Source organism: Coffea arabica, chromosome 2c (genome assembly GCF_036785885.1).
Source record: "Coffea arabica cultivar ET-39 chromosome 2c, Coffea Arabica ET-39 HiFi, whole genome shotgun sequence".
NCBI lineage: Eukaryota > Viridiplantae > Streptophyta > Magnoliopsida > Gentianales > Rubiaceae > Coffea > Coffea arabica.
Window position 1 is genome coordinate 23,766,054 of NC_092312.1, and position 19,625 is coordinate 23,785,678.

Below are 19,625 nucleotides of genomic sequence, written 5' to 3' on the forward strand. Positions count from 1 at the left end.
GTAATTTTACAATTGAAATTCATAAAAACAATCAAACAGAAATTATTTGAATACAATCCAATATGATGAAATAAATATAACTAAAATAGTCAATTTTTCACTTTTAATACAAATACAATCACTAATTCATCATTGTGTTTGTGCTTTTTTTTTGAGAAAAAAGTGTTATTCTATTAAGTGTAATTAGAAATTTAGTATAAATGTATTAGTAAATTTAGTATAACTAATTAATAAATTCTATTAGTAGACATGTATAATTATATTATCAATTATATTACATAAACTAATATACATTATATAATACATCTAGCTAATAATATCATTATCATAAGTTTATAACTAATTAACTTACATATAATATATAATCATTTATATATATACATTTTTTTTGTTTTGCGGGTGGCGGGGCGGGGGTATACTCCCCCGCCCCCCGCCCCCCGCCCCGTTTCTAAGCGGGGGGAAAAAATTCCCCCCCGCCCCCGCCCCGTGAGCCCCCCGCGGGCACCCGCCCCCATTGCCATCCCTAAGTAGCACCAGGTTAAATCAGAAACAAGAAGCTGAGATCGGAACAGAATTAAATAATAAATAATAATTCTACAAAAAGAATTTATTTTTAACATTTTTGGAATAAATATTTTTCATATTTGAATTTTTGAGAAAAAAAAAAGATTAATTTTTTTTACATTGATAGTGTATAAACTATCAACGTTGGATGAATGATAGTCATGTAAAATTTAAATTTGAAATTTAATTTTTTGTATGCATGTCATGAATGAAACAGTGATAGTGTATATATTATTAGTATGTATATGATTTATTAAAAAAAAAAAAAAAAACTCCAACACCATTCTGTAAAGTTACTTACTTTTATATTGTGATTTTTTTTAATCGAGCTCAAATGCATATATTGATACTTTACTTTACTAGAATTCATAAACTTGGAGATTAATACTGGAGGCAAATACCGAATCGAGTTCCCTAAAATATATACTTCACGGTTTCCTGTGGGCTGGGCTGGGCTGGACTATCGGGGTATGGCGGTGGGCTATGGCTGGCAGAGGAAAGAAAGAGGCAAGGTAATCCCCCTTCCATTTTTATAATAAACTTTCACAAATGCTCAAAAAAGTAGAAGATTCTGTAGAAGAATTATTATATATGTAGAACAGAACACTTGGTTCTTTTCTGGGCCTGGGAGAAGATGATGAAGAATTTCCGGCTGGCAATCGTACTCGTATTACTGCTGGTTACGATCCTCATCATGCTGGATTCAACTGTTGCATTAGAAGCAATTAGCCACCGCGGTGGCGGTGGTCGAGGTGGAGGCAGCCGTGGTGGTGGCCGCGGAGGGGGCGGTGGTGGAAAGAGGAATAGATTTATCCCGTTTGTTGTAGGAGGTCATGGCCGTGGTCATCATCATAAGAGCTCCGCCTCGCCAAGCATCAAGGGGGATCTTATGGGTATGCCTATGCATGGTCCTGTCTACTGCATGTTCTCATGTATAATCTTCTTGTTATTCCCTATGATTTACTAGCTTGTAGCCTTTGGTTTTTTTTTTTTTTCCCCTCAAACACCATGGAAGCCAGGGCACGAAGGGGGTGTCAGATCAGGAGCAGAATTCGGGCTTTGAAAGGTTGATAGTCCAATGTAGATATTTAGAGTTTGAGGTCGGTGCTTATCAGAAAAGTATCTAATCTTGCCTGCATTTTCAGTAGTGCCTTCCAATTCATGGTTGTGTAAATGGATGAGGTAAACATCGTCTCTGTTTAAAGTTTAAACTGTGATCACGGGTTCATGCTTTTACTTGTAACTACAATCGATTGTTGTATGGATTATCACATTACAATTACAAAAGTTTCATGTAATCTAACGACATTGATTAAAAAAAAATTTAAGGCACCTAAATTAATTCAAATTTAAAATTATTGTATTATGGATTCGTGGTTGGTAATGTATAAGCTAAATGTCGCTCACCACGTATTTTGATGTGATAATTCTGCGTGTCCACTTGTAAAGCGCATAATAGAAGAGGTGTGCGTCTAACCATAAAGGATTTCTTGGGAATAATAGGATATAACATAAATGAAAAAGGGAATTCTGATCGCAAATATAAACTACAAATTTAAAGAAGTCTAGATTAAACAGTTCCTCCTTTTAATTTCAACCTAACCTATATTAACGTTAGGAGACTTAATTCTATTGATTTTGACTCAAATTTATTAGTACCAAATATAGTTAGAATTCAGAAATTCATAGAAAAATTAATAAATAATTAGATTATCCCATTTACAAGATGAAGAATAATAGATAGAATCATTGAAAATTTCAATTTTGATAAAATAGAAAATAGACATGGGACGGAGGGTTTTTCTAAATAACGAACTACTCTAAATAGAAAGATTTTAAATATACAATGATATAAGAGGTGTTCGCTTCAAGACGAATATTTTAATACGTACGAGATTTATTATACACATTACATTTATGAAAAAAAAATTTTCTTTAGTACGTATTGGACGATCTTTGACAAGGTCACAAACTTACAATGGATTCATTCATGGTGAATGAAGTTGCACCTATGTAGATCCAAATCGTTCTAGATTAGAATCTAATCTTTAGAGAGAGCAAAGATATGATAAAGAATTTATTGGTCTGACATTTCTGCGGCATCTGATTCGTTTCACAATTAGCCAGAGTCAAGAACCTTACCCAAGTAAAGGGTTCAAACCACCTCGGAGGTGGGCCTAGGACATGCCTTGAGGCCTACTCATTCCAGTCTTTTAACTTTATTGCATGCTAGAGCCGCCCAATCCAAACACAACGCCCCATTTCATGTGATTTTGTCGGCCCGCCCAATCTCTTGCTCAGTCTCTGCTAAGTAACGGACTTGCGACTTATCATATGCATGCTGCTTGCTAAATTTTGTTGCAAGATTAAGCATAGTCTGACACTTTTATGTTTTTAGAATACAAGTTGGCTCGATCAGTTAGTTTCAAATGTGTTAAACATCAGTGCCTGGTTCGTGGTTTGAGTTCCACTGCAAGCCCATTATTCGAATGGAACTCAAGAATCACCAGATGCTTTAAGCAAGGTAACATAGGAGGTGCTCGCCATATGTTTGATGAAATGTCCCACAAGAATGTGGTGACTTGGAACTGTATGGTTTCTGGATATATCCGAAATGGAATGATTGGAGAGGCCCGTCAAGTTTTTAACACGATGCCATGGAGAAATGTGGTGTCTTATACAGCCATGCTTACTGGGTATGCGAAAATGGGAAATTTAGACGAGGCGAGGAAGCTGTTTGATGAAGTTGGTGATAAGAATGTGGTATGTTGGAATTCAATGATTTCAGGATATTTGAGTAACGGGAGGATAGAGGAAGGTAGAGCATTGTTTGATGTAATGCCAGCGAAGAATAGTGTGTCGTGGGCGACTATGATCGAAGGTTATTTTAAGTATGGGGATGTGAATGAAGCTAGGAGGTTGTTTGTTGAAGCACCGGAGAAAAATTTGTTGGTTTATAATACTATGTTGGCAGGATATGCTGAACTGGGTTATGTAGAGGATTCGTCTGAGTTGTTTAGGACAATGGTTGAGAAAGATGTGGCTTCATGGACTAATATGATTAGGAGTTTGATGAGAGCTGGGGAGGTGGAGAGAGGTAGGCAATTGTTTGATGAGATGCCTCAGAAAGATGTAGTGGCTTGGACTGCGATGATTCAGGGATACTTGGATGCCAATCAGATAGATGAAGCTGAGAAATTATTCAATGAAATGGCTTATTGTGATATTGTTGCATGGAACTCGATCATTGGAGGATACATTCGGAGTAACAGGTTTCAAGATGCTCTAGACCTATTTGTCAAGATGCCTAGAAAGGATATAGTATCATGGAACTTGATACTTGAAGGATATGTGAAACAAGGTGATATGGTTAGTGCACACAAATTTTTTATGGAGATGCCTAAAAGAGATAAAACCACTTGGAATATAATCATTTCCGGATATGAAAGCAAGGAAGCTTTGATTTTGTATGTTCAGATGTTGCAAGAAGGTTTTAAGCCTGATCAGGGGACATTTACTGTTGTGCTTTCAATCTGTGGTGCTCTTGCTCTAGAAATTTGGGGTAGATTAGTGCATACTTATCTGATCAAGACAGGTTTCGAAATTGATACGATGGTAGTGAGTGCATTGATATCCATGTACTCTAGATGTGGTCTAATAGAGGATGCTACTTCAGTGTTTGACAGGACAAAAGTTCATGACACTGTAGTGTGGAATGCTATGATTGTCTCGCAGGCATATCATGGTTCCGCTGCAGAAGCCTTTAGTCTTTTGTCTTTGATGATTAAAGCTGGATGTGAACCAGATTCTGTGACTTTTGTGGGACTATTGATTGCGTGTGCTCATTCTGGTCTCGTTGGTCAAGGCTGGAAATATTTCAATTCAATGCAGAAGTGGAAGCTGATTCCAAAACCAGAGCATTATGCTGTTATGGTTGATCTCCTCAGTAGATCGGGCTTGGTGGTGGAAGCATATGAACTTGTGAAACAATTGCCTCTTAACCTCCCGGTCTATGCTTGGGAAACATTACTCAGCTCTTGTAGAGTCCACGAAAATTTTGAACTAGCTGATATCGTTGCTAAAAAACTTTCAAGCCTTGAACGTCAAAATGTTGGAATGCATGTACTTCTATCAAATACATATGCCGCCAGAGGAATGTGGAAGAATGCAGCACATGTTAGAGAGTTATTAGAAGATCAAAAGTTGAAGAAAGAATTGGCATGCAGTTGGATTGGATAAATGGTTGTATTTCTCATTTTGTGTATAATGACAAATCTCATCCGGAGACGACAGGAATATGCCAAAAATTAGAGAATCTTTCTGGGGTCATTCGGGAGTTTCATGCGCTGATTCATTCAAGATGTTTAATTTTGGTTGGGGAGAGTACAACATGTATACTTTAAATTTATTTTCTTGTACATTAGTGATTAGTGTACAGGAAGAATTCTGTATTATATGATGTGGTAAATGTTTGAATGCCCAGGTTAAACCCAGGGGCATTGCAAATATTATTAATAGCTTAATGTTGGCAGAGACCATAGCAGAATAAGATGTTACTCGGTTATCCACTAAACTTTTGAAACGATACACTTACGATCACTTGTAAGAGTATGAAGTTGCCCACTCAACTCTTGAATGTGCATGTTTTAAGTCATTTCATCTGTTTTCATTAATCAAATTTACCTTTCGACTGTATCTTGTGATTTGTACGAGTTCTTATATCTGGCAGACTTAACAGTAAAAACAGATACAAAATAGATCAAAATATACACGTCTGGAAGTTGAATGGATAGCCTTATGCTTTAAAAGTTGAGTGACCAAAATTGTATAATTCATTTCAAAAGTATAATGACTGATCGGGTAATTTGCTCTAGTAGAAATTGTAACATTATGAAGCAGACAAGCAAAGAGCTTCCGGCATGCTATAGATGATGAATGAAAAGGGGGGCCTCTCGTTGCTTCATGCATGATTAGATTACGTCAAATAAGATTGGCCTGCATTCGTTTTGAAAACCACGCCTGGACTGTGCTTTGTAGTCAGAAGACAGCAAGAAGTGCCAATACCTCTACGCCAATTGATGCAATTCAAGAATCTGAATCCTCTGCTTTGTTTTATGGTCCTGGGCACACCATGAATCTCATCTTAGCTCTCAAGGTTTGATGTATCATTCACTTCTTTCAGTCATGTTGCTTGTTACATTGCAAGGTGGAAGTTGTTCTTGTCAATGTAAATTGAAGGTTCAAACGAGACTTTAAGAAGAAATTGAAGAACTAAGACCGACATCTGGGTACAAGTCCAACGATGAGCATTCACAAGTAGCGGTGCTCGACATCCATGATTCCATTGGCCCTCCCACATCACAGCTGAGCTGACACCACCTTTATTTCCCCAACGTCCCTTCTCGGCATTCTTTTGGAAGCATTTTACTTTAGTTGCAATGTCATGTCCACATCTCACCTCCAACGGTGCTATCGACAATATTTCAAATTTCAAACATTTGATTAAAAAAATTTTAAATAAAAGAAAAAAAAGCAGAACTGAACGAAAATGGACCACCCTTTTTTCCCCCCTTAATAAAAAGGCCACTCAATTAATAATTTATTGGGGAGTTCTATAATCTATTTAAGGTACTGTAGTGTACCGATGAGATTAAATTAATCGTTAGATATAGAATAAGAGTTATCAACCGTCAAATTATTTTAAAAGTTTAAATTATTACTATTCCTAAATTATGTGACAAGATATAATAAATAGACTAAAAACATTAGGTATCGTACCCAAAAAGAATGCAGCATTTTCCTAGTCTATTACTTCCTTCGTTTTATTAAAAGTGTTCTACTTTTCATTTTGAAATGTCTCAAAATATTTGTCCTATCGCAAAAATCAAAACATTTTTTAGTCTTTTTTTTTTTCAAAATAGTCATTTCTTCTAATCATATACATACATGTTATCGTTCAAATTCAAAATTTGAATTTATAGGAATAAAATCAAAAAAAAAAAAAGTACAAATATCACAATCAAATAACTATTTTTAAAAAGTTTGATTCTCGAAACATGACCAAATAGCTTCAGGCGCACAGTAATATCCCATTTGGACATTTCTTCCCCGGGCCAGCAGTAACAAATTTATATTTCTTTTTTTTTTTTGTTTAACTCTTAAATTAAAAATACTTGGAATTTCAATTCATATACTCCAGTAGCATATTTTGAAGTTTTAACCAGTCCAACTTCAAGTCTTTGTTTCAACTGGTACTACTACTGCTTCCTCAAACGTTGTTTCATTTCGCGTTCTTTTCAACGCGCCCCTCTTCTTTCGTTTCTCTTGCTCAAGCCCCCAACAATTCTTGATGCTGGTTGTTGCTTAATTATTAAGCTAGATTCTTAGAACAAATTCTTTGATTTAATTGATTATTTTTGAAGATCTGAGCTTTTGGATACTTTAGTTACTGCTCCGATCAATTGAAACAAAGAAGTGGGCTCGGAAGCTATGGCGACTATGGAGAGCTTGATTGGTTTGGTGAACAGGATTCAAAGGGCTTGTACTGCCCTTGGTGACTACGGAGGCGGCGATAATGCTTTCTCTTCTCTCTGGGACGCTCTTCCCTCTGTTGCCGTCGTCGGTGGCCAGGTCCTCTTTCCTCCCCGCTTTCATTTTGCCGCTATATTTAGCGCTCAATTTCGTTTCTTATGCAGTTCGAAGTGAAATGAAAAAAGAAGCACCAAGTCTTCGTGAAAATGGTGTATAATGCTTGAAAGCAATGAATGATTTTTCCGGAGAGAAAGTAGCAGATCTAGGAGATATGTTTGTGTAGACTGGACTTTTTTTTTGGAAATGGTTTTTGCTAGTTGGTTAGTTTGTTTAATTTGAGTTAAGATAGAAGATTATTTTTGATCGGATGTTATTTCAGTTTGCTGCTGGTAATATGTTATTGCTTATGATTTTGACATTGGCCTTCGGGGGAAATTGCAGAGTTCTGGAAAGTCATCTGTTTTGGAAAGTATTGTGGGCAGGGATTTTCTTCCTCGAGGATCTGGTAAATTCTGATATTTTCTTATTAGTTTTTTTGCGTGCGTGTATGTTTGTTAGTTATTCTTTGTCAAGTTGTTATTTTTGGAAGTAAGGGATGTTCTTGAGATATTTCTTTGACGGGGAAGGACGACTCGTTATGTTACAGGTATTGTTACAAGGCGACCTTTGGTTCTGCAACTACAGAAGACAGAGGATGGACAGCAGGAGTATGCTGAATTTGGGCATTTGCCACGCAGACGGTTTACTGATTTTTGTATGTTTATCATTCACTTGGGTGGTCTTTTCATTTATTATCCACTTGGGCTGTCTTCTCTCGAACAGTCCAGTGAAATGCCTTCTATACGTGTAAAGAGATGTTCATAATTATGTGAGATTCTGGTCTTGTTTAGCTCAAATAGTGGCAATAGCTTGCCAACTTGGTATTCATTCAACGTTTCCCGGTGTGTATATGTGACTTCTATTAGCATTTTTTCCCCAGCTGTGGTTCGCAAGGAAATTCAGGATGAAACTGATAGAATTACAGGGAAGACAAAGCAAATTTCTCCTGTTCCAATCCACCTAAGTATCTATTCCCCATATGGTATGTTTTATTATTGTTTTACTTGAGCAAATTTCTTTTATTTTTCACAAGATTGTGAAATTTTTGGACCAAATAATTTGTCAGGTTTCCAAATGCTTTTCATATTAGGTTTATATAGATATCATGATTTGGAATTTACATGTCTTTGTTGCTTCTTATCATTTTCTTCTAATTCTGAGGGACTTTGCAGGAGTAGTATTGGAAGTAGTGTAGCTAAATCTCCTTTTTTTATTTTAATTAGGAGTATTTGTTTCAGATGCTAGCATAAGAATCGCTATGCTTTTGTAACTTGTTAGAACTTCAAAAAATAAATTCTGAGGGAAAACTTAAAATTCTTGATGAGATTCAAGATTAATAATGTGAGTGCTCCTTGGATTGATCATAGTTCATAGTTCACAATTAGACCTGTGTTTTAATGTCAGTCTTCTTTGTCATATTAAATTAGTATTAGTTGTTGATTTCATGTTTTAATAATTGTTGCAACAAAGAACCATAAGAGTAACCTAATGTACATTTTTCTCTCTCTTGTTTTCTCCCTTTTAAGTTATTTGCTTTAATAAACCACTGCGTCTATCTTTTTCTTGATGGTATGGTGTGGTTCCTTTGTCTTGGCAGTTGTCAACCTTACTCTGATTGATCTACCCGGTTTGACGAAAGTTGCAATTGGTATGTTTAACGTATTGATTTGATTCTTATGATTTATTGGATCTTTTTGATGTCATTTTTATTTCTATACCAATCTTGGTTATTTTTCGCAGAGGGGCAACCTGAAAGTATAGTACAAGACATAGAGAACATGGTTCGAACATATGTTGAAAAGGTAATTAATCAATTTTCTTCCTTACAGTGTAAAATCTGAATAGGAAAAGTTGATTTTAGTGATTTTGCTTGCTGCAATAGAAATAGAATCTAGCCTTGACAACTTTTCTTCTTTAGCTTCGTCATGATTTGCTTGAACAGGAAGAGAGGTCATCGGTTGACGACGCAATCAAAGTCCAAATAGTGTTATGAATTCAATTCCTGAATTTTCACTTCCCTCAAACATTAGCTAAAGAATTACAAATGCTTCAGTAATACTGGTGGGATATTGTCTTTTGTGGCATGTAATGGGATTGTTTCAGGAAGTCAAAGGCTTGGTTGACATTTCATTTGAAACTCGGGGAATGTTGTTTTGTTTCAGTTTATAACTTAGTTTAAACACATGTACTTCCATTTGCTGTCCCTTTTTTTTACACAAACTTGTCGAAATTAAATTTTGTTTTACAACTCAGTTTGAACATTTGCATTCATCTGATTCATTTTACTTCTTAAAAGAATTTATGTGCTGCCACTGCTATGAGAATAACGTGTAGATGGTACTTGGTTTGAAGTTTTCCATGCACTTGACCTATTTCATCATAAAGTTTTGTTGATGTCATGTGCAGCCTAACTGCGTCATCCTGGCTATATCTCCTGCCAATCAAGATATAGCAACATCAGACGCTATAAAACTTGCAAGGGAGGTGGACCCGCAAGGTATTCTTATCATGGCAATTATGTTATACAGATTTTCAGTCTCTGGAGCTATTACATCAGATATCTGTATTTGTTCCTATATCTTATCCTGTACCTTTGGAAATGTGTACAGGTGAGCGGACATTTGGGGTGTTGACAAAGCTTGATTTGATGGATAAAGGAACCAATGCATTGGATGTTAGTACTCTCTCCTACTTAACACATGAATTATATCTCTTTCTTAACACATGAATAAGGTCTTGAAGACTTTGTAAAGTCTGAACTGATTTTCTTATGCTAATTCAAAATTTGAAGATTTTTTCACTATATGTTCGTCATTTTTGCCATTTTGACCATATAAAACTTAGAATTTGGTTATTAAAAGTCATCAGTGAGTTTGTCATAATATGAGTAATTGCAAGTTTAATGCACTTGTCCCCATTTATTAGTCTTTTAATTCAGCTAATTATTTTATGTTCAAAACATTTTTGAAGCACCTGGTTTCATGTCCTATAAACTGAATTGCTGTCCTTATCTTTCCAAAGGTTCAGCTAATTATTTTATGCTCAAAACATTTTTGAAGCACCTGATTTCATGTCCCATAAACTGAATTGCTGTTCTTATCTTTCCAAAGGTTCTTGAGGGAAGATCTTACCGCTTACAACAACCTTGGGTGGGTATTGTAAACCGATCACAAGCTGATATCAACAAAAATGTGGATATGATTGCAGCAAGAAGAAGGGAGCGTGAATATTTTGCTACAAGTCCTGATTATGGGCATCTGGCCAGTAAAATGGGTTCTGAATATCTTGCAAAACTTCTTTCAAGGGTATAGACTTTGAGTTATATTTGCATAGCAGTATGTCTTGTCATTTTCATGCTAAACGGAACCATATCAGTAAGTATTTCCATTTCAGCATCTGGAGTCTGTAATCAAGGCAAGAATACCAAGCATCACGTCATTGATTAATAAAAGCATTGAGGAACTTGAATCTGAGATGGACCACCTTGGCAGGCCCATAGCTGTTGATGCTGGGGTGAGATTCTTTCACCCATCTTTAGTTTTGAATAAAGGAACTACTGATCTTGTCCTGACTGCAACCTTGTGATTTCAGGCTCAGTTGTACACTATCTTGGAACTTTGCCGTGCTTTTGACAAGATATTTAAGGAGCATCTTGAGGGAGGGTATGGAATTTTTCTTTCTTTCATTTAATTTTGATTTCTGGTAGTATCAGATATGAGTTATCATCTTCTTTTCTATCTTGTTTTCATGTTATTCAGGTTCTGTTACTTGTTAACTAGCTTGTGAGAGATTTCATGTTCTTGCTTTTCCTATTTTGAAGTGACTGTTAGCTAACTTACACTGCATTAATGTAATTTGTCGGACTAACTGTGTGTTGTCAACACTCATAGCATGACGTTGTGGTAGGCACTTCATTACACTTTGAAAGCTTTCTATCATTGGAATGTGATTGGTAAATGTTTTGTGTTTGGAAGTGGCTAAGGACCTTCGAACAGTCATACTTGGATGGTGCAAATAATAATTGCTGGATATTGGCACCAAGCTAATTTTCTTCTTTGCAACTCATTGTTTTTTTGATGACAAGTTTGAGAGCTTTTCACTTGATATGGGTTAGTCTATTTGTTGTAGCAAACCCTACTACTAATTAAACAGCTCAAATGAGTGTCCCCAGACCCGTAAGGTCATAAAATTGGCTGGTTAGAGGTTGCTATCCGTGCATTAACTCTGTTTTATTTTTCTTTCTTTCTTGATTTCATGTTGATATTGCTCTATAATTTCTAACTTAGAGAAGAAATGTTTCGGGATTAACTCTGTTGTCCACTTTATGACTGCTATGGACTTCATTTTATCAGTCAGCTTGCTTCAATGATAAGTACGTTTAAGTGATTTTAGGCTGTAAGCATTAACACGGGATTTGTTTGTTTGGATTTTTTGTTTTTTGTGAATGTTAATATATAAGGCTAATTAATGATTATGTTTGTGTGGTATCAATGGTCTTCGGGAATTTTGATTTAATTCCTTATGGTAGAAAAGTTTTCACCGTCTACGTTTTTTTTTGTGTTTTTATAGTGTTTCTGTTCTTAATTTTTTTATTCACTTTTACAGCCGACCGGGAGGAGATCAGATTTACGGAGTTTTTGACAACAAGCTCCCTGCCGCATTGAAAAAGCTGCCTTTTGACCGACATCTATCGATACAAAATGTTAGGAAAGTTGTCTCAGAGGCTGATGGTTACCAACCACACTTGATTGCCCCTGAGCAAGGTTATCGACGGCTGATTGAGGGAGCTTTAAACTATTTCAGAGGCCCAGCTGAAGCTTCTGTGGATGCTGTAGGTTAATCTCTTGATGCTTGTAGACTTTTGCATCGTCTCTCTGAAATCTCTTCTAGCGTCCTAACTCTCCAAGAAAACATTTTCTAGGTTCACTTTGTCCTCAAGGAACTTGTGAGGAGGTCAGTTGGAGAATGCCAGGTTAGAACAATATACATTTCATTCCGAGTGCCCTTTTTCGTCTAGCTTACGTGGTTAATTTGGGTTGCCTTTGACCTTTGAATTATGGTGGGACAGGAGTTGAAACGATTTCCAAGTTTGCAATCCACAATAGCTGCAGCAGCCAATGAGGCGTTGGAGAGGTTCCGAGAGGAAAGCAAGAAGACTGTAGTCAGACTGGTGGACATGGAATCTTCGTACTTGACCGTGGATTTCTTCAGGAGACTTCCTCAGGAAGTGGAAAAGGCAGGTAATGTAGCTGGGGCTAATGCAGCTGCTGCCACAAATATCGATCGCTATGCGGAAGGTCATTTTAGGAGGATTGGATCAAATGTATCATCTTACATCAGTATGGTGTCCGAGACACTCAAGAATACTATTCCAAAGGCTGTGGTTTATTGTCAAGTTAAAGAGGCAAAGCAATGTTTGTTAAATCACTTCTACACACAAATTGGAAAGAGAGAGGTTTGTTGACTCATCCCTAGAGAATTTTTATGTGGAACCCATAGCTCAAAGTTTATTTAGGTGATTTGTGGCAGAGTGTAGCTTGATTACTTAACCAACAAGCTTTACAAATCTTGAGCTATTTTCGATATGGGTTATGGCACTTGACTCGGTTTGTGATATTGCAGGGTAAGCAGCTTGCGGATTTATTGGATGAAGATCCAGCATTGATGGAGAGGAGAGTGGAATGTGCAAAAAGGCTTGAATTGTACAAGAAAGCCAGGGATGAAATTGATTCTGTGGCATGGGCTAGATGATGACGAGAGCGATGATGCATGTTGGAGATGTTTTGTGATATAATACAACTGGATGCGCGGTTCAGACTACTGATTGTTGGGTCATTTGAGAGCTGATAATTCTTTTTGGTGGAACAATTTATTCCTAGACTATGGTTTGCTGGATTATTAGTAGGTTTTGTTTGTTTTACCATGTTACCTACATTAGTGTGAATACAAGCTGGTATTCCACATCTGCTTGTGGGATCTGTAGTCTTGCTTTCTTTGAACTACTTTCGGTATATATGTTATGGTTTGAATTACTCAAAAGAAAAGTATGAAAGAAATTGCTTGACATATCTATAATGATCGAAAACAACTTATAAAGTATGGATATGGAAATCATCAATTCCATGTAGCATTGATTTGTAACCTGTTAATATATTGTTGTGCTTTTTTATTTGAGTTTTGGCAAGACTGCAGAGAGTGACAGAGAAAAAGCACCAGCTGCTAAGACACATATCCTCAATGGTAGACTGAATTAATTGCTAATTCAACTCTTCCAGCTTTTGGGCTGGTGGTTAAGGGTTTGGTGGGGTGGGAGGCAAGGTTCAAACAAACATTGAAGCTTGCCTCCCACCGATTGTTATATTATGTGATTCTCTAAAAATTCAGACAGGTGTGTAATACATTCGTCTGATCTGATGATTGTACAGTTTTCGTCGGTTCTTTTATTAGTCCAGTTGTACTCCTCTTTAGAACAGATTAAAGTAGGAATAGATGTAAAATAAACTATTATCGACTGTCTGGAAAAAAAAAAATTCAACTCTTTGAGTGTTGTTACTGCCATATCAGGTGGAATTGATTAGCATGTGGTGTGCGGTAGGGCAGCGGGTACAATATTTTGATACGTAGACGTTAAAAACAAATTTTCCCATGAGAACAAGAGGGGAAGGGGAAGGGCTGGAGGGTTGGAGCCATCCTTCAAGAAAACCGCCATACGAAGTTATACTTTAAATCAGTCATAAAAATGACCCATCAGTGTATGGAAAGTTCTTGTGGGAAAGATTCAGAGAGATTCCCACAGAAAAGAATGGAAAAAGTAAGACAATTAAACCATGTGTGCTAGTATGAGATTCAGAAACATTCCCACAGAAAAGAATGGAAAAAAATTGGCCAGCAGATTTAGTGATCTTCACCCACTCTAATTCCTCTCTAGTCCTTCCAAGGCCCCCCACAACTTTGGATCCTGAAAATCGTTGATAACAAAAGTAGCCCCTGCCTCGATCAATAGCTTCCTTGGGTTTCTTGTGGCTACACCTACCACTGGCATCCCAGCTGAAACCCCAGCTCTTGTACCCGATACAGAATCCTTCAAGGAACAGGAAAAAATGTCAAGCTTCTGAACCATTATTACGAAAAATTGCTAAAGGAATGCCTAATTTTTTGAACATAATGGTTGGATGGAAGGTCCAAGCCTGACCTCAAAAGCAAATGCATGTTCAGGTGCAATTCTAAGTGCATCAAGAGCGTTCAGGTAGGGGTCAGGGAAAGGCTTTGCCCGTTCACATTCACTTCCAATAACTAGTAGTTCAAAGAAACTGGCAAGTCCCACCATAGAAATCATTAGCTCAGCATTTGGTCGTGGAGCATTAGTAACCGCAGCTCGCTTCAGACCACGATCCTCAATCCATTTGCACAACTTGTCAAGGCCATTAACAGGTTTTAGTTGTTCTGATGCCAATCTACATGTTACAAAAGAATCAAGGACATCATGCGTCAAAATTTTGTACCACACTTGGCTGTGCCATATATACTGGAATTTCAAAGTAAAGATTAATCCATATTTTTGGGTCCTAGGAACAGAAAGCAACCTTGATGATGGTTGTAAATATAGTTGGAAGGTCACATACACAGAATACGGATCATTGAAACAACTTAAATTCTTTCTTTATGTTACAAACTCCTGGAAGTTCCATTAGGACTTCGACATCAGTCTCAAATGGCTCAAATTTCTTGAAGGTCCAGAATATGGTGCTTCACCTACTAGTTTGTGCAAACGCTGTTTAAAGACATTTTTGGTGACATGCAGTGTCTCTTGTTATCTTAGTTGTAAGGATCTAACATAGCAATTCAGTCTAGTTATACCTGCGAAACATCTGCTCTTTATCCTCCATAAATTTCATGGCTCTATCAAAGTCCCAGTCTGGAAAGAGGACGTGACAGAGTTCATCATTATGCATGCCGCTAATATTTTTTATGAAAAAATCTTCCGTTAGTGGCTGTCCTCCATTGAAACCTACCTGTCATACATTGTTAAAAACTTTCTGAAGAACCTTTGGCAACATTTATTAACTTCCAACTGACAAAGCAAAACATGGAAAAATAAGATTTGTTAAGTTAAATAGAAAAAACAACCTCTTGAAGCATTTCTCTGAAGGCATAGTAGTGGATAGGATCTGAATCGCACAATGTACCATCAATGTCAAACAGCATCGCTTCCAAAGGAGCGACAACAGGGAGAGTACTCTTGCTTCACAAACATGGAAATTTTGTTAGTGCTGCTAAAAAAATTCATCTCAAGAATTATGAAACACCTAGATGTAGAACATAGCAAGCACGCTACTAGGAGGCATATATTTGTGGTGGAATACTGAGCAACAGGCTAATGCGAAACATGACCTTCTCTACAGAAATTTCTTATTAAGCTAAATGTGATCAAAATGCACATATGCAAGGCAGAAAGATGCATAAAAGGAAGGATCGGCTACTGATTCTCCATAAAGGATGTATGAAAGTCGTTTGCTCACCAAAATCTCCTGACAAGTTTTAGTGTTTGTCAAGGGATAAAACAATAGCTTCTGGATGATTTTGCAGCTTTCTGCAAACATTTTTACTTAGTTGATGAATGTTTACTAGCACAACCTTTCAAAGTTCTCTCCATATTATTTATCACATCCTGAAGTATAAGAAACTGTAAATGTCTCTAAGAATGAAACTGAAATGCGCCCTTAGCAATGTATATACATTCCAGAGTTTTCTCTAGGAAGATGAATGGTAATCTGTTATTGGTAGAGCATCATTTCAGCATTATTAACATTAAACTTCACAGTATTGGGCAAGTAGAATTCCAATGAAAATGGTAATTGTACTGCAAATGACAGGCGGCACTATGACAAAGGATCAATCTCTTTTGCCTTGCTTGACTATAGTGTACTTTGAATTGCAATCCAACTCTCCGTTTTCTTTTGTTTAGGAATTTTTTTCCCATACCATATTTGTTAATAACCTGATGCAGTTGATTCACATACTTTACCAAGGAGGTGATAGAACCTACGATTTTATGGAATAGAAAAAGATAACAGATGAAATATAGCGCCAGAAATGGGCCGCAAACAAAACAAGATTTCCTTTTCCTTCGACGAAATTTATCTCTGTATCCAAGTATATCGTATAGATATCTTGGAGGCTCCTATTTGAGACCGCATTCAAATAAAAAAAAAAAATCATAAACACTAGTCCAACCATTAATAGCCAATTGCGTTCCTCAAGGACAGAAGAATAGATTAGCAGAAGCGGGGGAAAAAAAAAGAAAAGAAAAGAAAGAAAGAAAGAGCATCATCATAATATGCAGTGAATTACCTTTGCACTGGGAATTGGGAAAGCGATTCACTGGGCATCCGAGCCCGCGGAGCAATACTTGTAGTGGGACTCCTGGAAAACCTTTTAGTACTAATGATTCTGCAAAACGGTCTAGCGCATGGGTGGTTGTTGGATGTAGCAGGGGCTGATGAGAAAATACGATTGCCAATCAGACTTGGCATACTCCCAACTGATGAAATGTCCGAAACTCACCCTTCCTTCCTTCCTCTTCTTCTGACAGTTTATCTGGGGTTGTGTGTGCTAGACGGTCAGACAGATCCAAGAATTCTGTTAAAGCTAGCTCACACCAGAAATGATTCTAGTGGTTCTTGTAAACGCTATGGTATAATCCACGGCATACTGTTTAAAGAATAGTCCTAACCATATTAGGGAAGGGCTTTGGAGGAGAACCAGGGGCTCACGATTACATGCTTGATATCCCTACTAACTAAAATGGATATTGAGGATAGCATCTTGCATATGGCTGGCTGGGGAGAGTTAGAACAGTAGACAACAGAGCCCGTTACGAATTGAAAAATATTCTATGTTGAATAATGAAATGTTAGTCTAGAGACAGTAACAAGTCGAGTTGAATTCGAGTTTGAACATATTTGATCTAGTACGAGTTTGACGAGTAATACATTTTGTATGTATGAGCTCTATTTGTATAATATTTTTTGGAGGTCGAACTTACAAAATGCTCAAAAAGTTTATCAAAAATGGACTGGATTTATCAAAAAGAGTGGAATTTATGGATAGGGACTGGTTTGATTAGAGAAGCTGAATGAGAATAAAGTCCTGCAACTGATAGCAGTGTCTTGGCAATCATTGGCCCTCCCAAGTGACCGAAAAGTCTTGCGGCTGTGTGATGTTATGAAACCTTTACTGGAAGACCATCCCAGGTATGGCCTGTAATTGCCTTCGACCTCTTAACAGATTGTTAAAATTCCAAAATGAGAAAAATTACAAGCGCAACTGCTCGTAACATTTTCACATGAGCTTGAGTTTTATCCAGAAAGCCACATGATGAAAAAGCTTAAATTTGGACCGAGTACAACAATTGTGTACAGTCACCACATACATTGAAAAAGTACTTGGGGAACACTTCCTTGCTCAAAACCAGCTCAGGAGAGAAAAAAATTCACGAAAATATAGCCAAGTAACTGGCAGTCAAGTTCAACATGTTTATTCGAGTGTGCAACCTTTTAGCAGCCCAGATTCCTGTCAAGCTCTTTCAGAGCCCCCCACAAGTTCGCGTCTTCAAAATCTGTGACAACCAAAGTAGCTCCTGCCGCTTTCAATAGTTTTTCTGGGTTTCTTGAAGCTATAGCTACCACTGGCATCCCTGCTGCAACCCCCGCTTTCACTCCAGATGCAGAATCCTGCGAAGGAACACAGAAAAAATATCAGACTTGTTCAAGATTGCCGTTCAAAAGTATCCGAGGAGAACATAATTGATCTTATGAACCAAGTGGGGTTGAGAGCAATCCTAAGCCTAACCTCAACCACAAAAGCATGTTCTCGGGCAACTTTAAGATGTTCAACGGCCTTCAAGTAGGGGTCAGGAAAAGGTTTTGCTCGCTCACATTCACTTCCAAGGACTATGAGTTCGAAGAAATCATCAAGGCCTAACATTGATATTATCAGCTCAGCAGATTCTTTTGGAGCATTAGTGACTGCAGCTCGCTTCAGACCACGTTCTCCAATCCATTTGCATAACTTGTCAAGACCATTAACTGGTTTCAATTGTTCTGGTGCCAACCTGTATGTTACCAGCAAATTATGCTTATCATGGATTCTCTCGTATATTGTACTTTCTCTTGCCAAAATATGTTCAAAAAAGTAACTTCCTGTCACTCATCATTGGCACCTAATGAAATTAACAAGTTCCATATAATGATAAAGAAATCAGCTGGCATTCCTAACCTGATAAAACCACTGAGCATCTCACACTAATTGGGCCGATACTTTTTGTTCAGACCATCTTATGAGTTACTAGCATTTTAGAAGCAGTTAAGCCAAATGGTACCTTCGAAACATAGCCTCCTTGTCGTCCATGAATTTCATGGCTCTATCAAAATCCCAATCTGGAAAGAGAAGATGACAGAGTTCATCATTATGCAAGCCATTCATTCTTTTAATGAAAATTTCCTCAGTTATCGGCTGCCCTCCGTTGTAACCTACCTGCAATAGATTTATCTTTACGTAAGTTGGACTTTAGGTAGCAATTTAAGATTCCCAGTTGACAAAGAGAAATGTACAAAAGAAACTTCAGGGAGTAAAAAGAAGAATATTCAACCTCTTGAAGCATTTCTCTGAAGGCATAATAGTGGATGGGGACTGAATCACATAGGGTGCCATCGATGTCAAACAGTATTGCTTCCAGGGGATCACGTACAGATAGAGCATTCTTGCTTCAAAAACATTCAACTCTTGTTAATTAAAAGCTTAATTCATTGAATACGAAACACCTAAGATGCACGACATGAAAAGCACAGCTCAAGAATCAAGAACAGACAAGAAAAAGGAAAAAGCACTACACGTTATAGAGAATCAAACCCCCACCCCCCGGCCCCTCCCCGCTTCTCAAGTTCCACCCCCCCTCCTCTGACCCGCAAAAGAAAAAGAAAAGAAAAGAATCAATCACCAATCACCATTGCAGTGTTTGAGAAGTTAATTCACTGGAAATCCGGGCCCGAGCAGCAACACTTGTAAGACGGATACAGGAACCAGAAAAATTTTTGCAAAATGGCCTCGAATGCGAAAGGATCTTGGATACATCAGTAGAGATTGATGAGAAAACTTGATTACCAGCCAGAGTTGGCATTCTCTGAAGTCCAGGTGATGAAAAATACTCGATTCTTTAGCAGGTAGGGAGGGGGAATTAGTTGAAACTTGAAACTAAACTCTCTTCCCTGTCTGTGTCTTTGCTACTCTACTGTTTTGACTCTCCTTGTGGTTGATTTGTTTGTCGTCCGAGACACTCGGGACCCAAGACTTTGGGCAAATGACTCCTGATTCAAGAAATTGTTCTCGTTTTTCACCCGGGGGGGGGGGGGGGGGTGTTTTTCTTCTTTATA

General features: G+C 37.5%; 4 protein-coding genes across 4 annotated transcripts; 2 read left to right on the plus strand and 2 right to left on the minus strand.

Moving 5' to 3' along the window:
- Positions 1-2,532: 2,532 nt before the first annotated feature.
- LOC113726918 (uncharacterized) lies at positions 2,533-4,879 on the plus strand. Its single transcript, XM_072075403.1, has one exon. The coding sequence runs from the start codon at positions 2,953-2,955 to the stop codon at positions 4,801-4,803; it is 1,851 nt and encodes a 616-aa protein (XP_071931504.1). The 5' UTR covers positions 2,533-2,952; the 3' UTR covers positions 4,804-4,879.
- A 1,891-nt stretch (positions 4,880-6,770) lies between these two features.
- Positions 6,771-13,262, plus strand: LOC113726919 (phragmoplastin DRP1E-like). Its single transcript, XM_027250837.2, has 15 exons — positions 6,771-7,194; positions 7,537-7,600; positions 7,742-7,849; positions 8,075-8,176; positions 8,792-8,842; positions 8,935-8,996; positions 9,601-9,691; positions 9,804-9,868; positions 10,305-10,499; positions 10,588-10,707; positions 10,786-10,856; positions 11,800-12,025; positions 12,116-12,166; positions 12,263-12,649; positions 12,817-13,262. Exons 1-15 carry the CDS (start codon positions 7,054-7,056, stop codon positions 12,943-12,945), a joined length of 1,863 nt encoding a protein of 620 aa, XP_027106638.1. The 5' UTR covers positions 6,771-7,053; the 3' UTR covers positions 12,946-13,262.
- Positions 13,263-13,886: 624 nt separating this feature from the next.
- Positions 13,887-17,229, minus strand: LOC113726923 (haloacid dehalogenase-like hydrolase domain-containing protein Sgpp). Its single transcript, XM_027250842.2, has 5 exons — positions 16,546-17,229; positions 15,322-15,436; positions 15,052-15,206; positions 14,387-14,648; positions 13,887-14,275 (listed from the first exon to the last, which is right to left on the minus strand). The coding sequence occupies exons 1-5, from the start codon at positions 16,725-16,727 to the stop codon at positions 14,108-14,110; spliced, it is 882 nt and encodes a 293-aa protein (XP_027106643.1). The 5' UTR covers positions 16,728-17,229; the 3' UTR covers positions 13,887-14,107.
- A 321-nt stretch (positions 17,230-17,550) lies between these two features.
- LOC113726922 (haloacid dehalogenase-like hydrolase domain-containing protein Sgpp) lies at positions 17,551-19,625 on the minus strand. The gene is made up of 5 exons (XM_027250841.2): positions 19,200-19,625; positions 18,845-18,959; positions 18,575-18,729; positions 18,046-18,307; positions 17,551-17,927 (listed from the first exon to the last, which is right to left on the minus strand). Exons 1-5 carry the CDS (start codon positions 19,370-19,372, stop codon positions 17,751-17,753), a joined length of 882 nt encoding a protein of 293 aa, XP_027106642.2. The 5' UTR covers positions 19,373-19,625; the 3' UTR covers positions 17,551-17,750.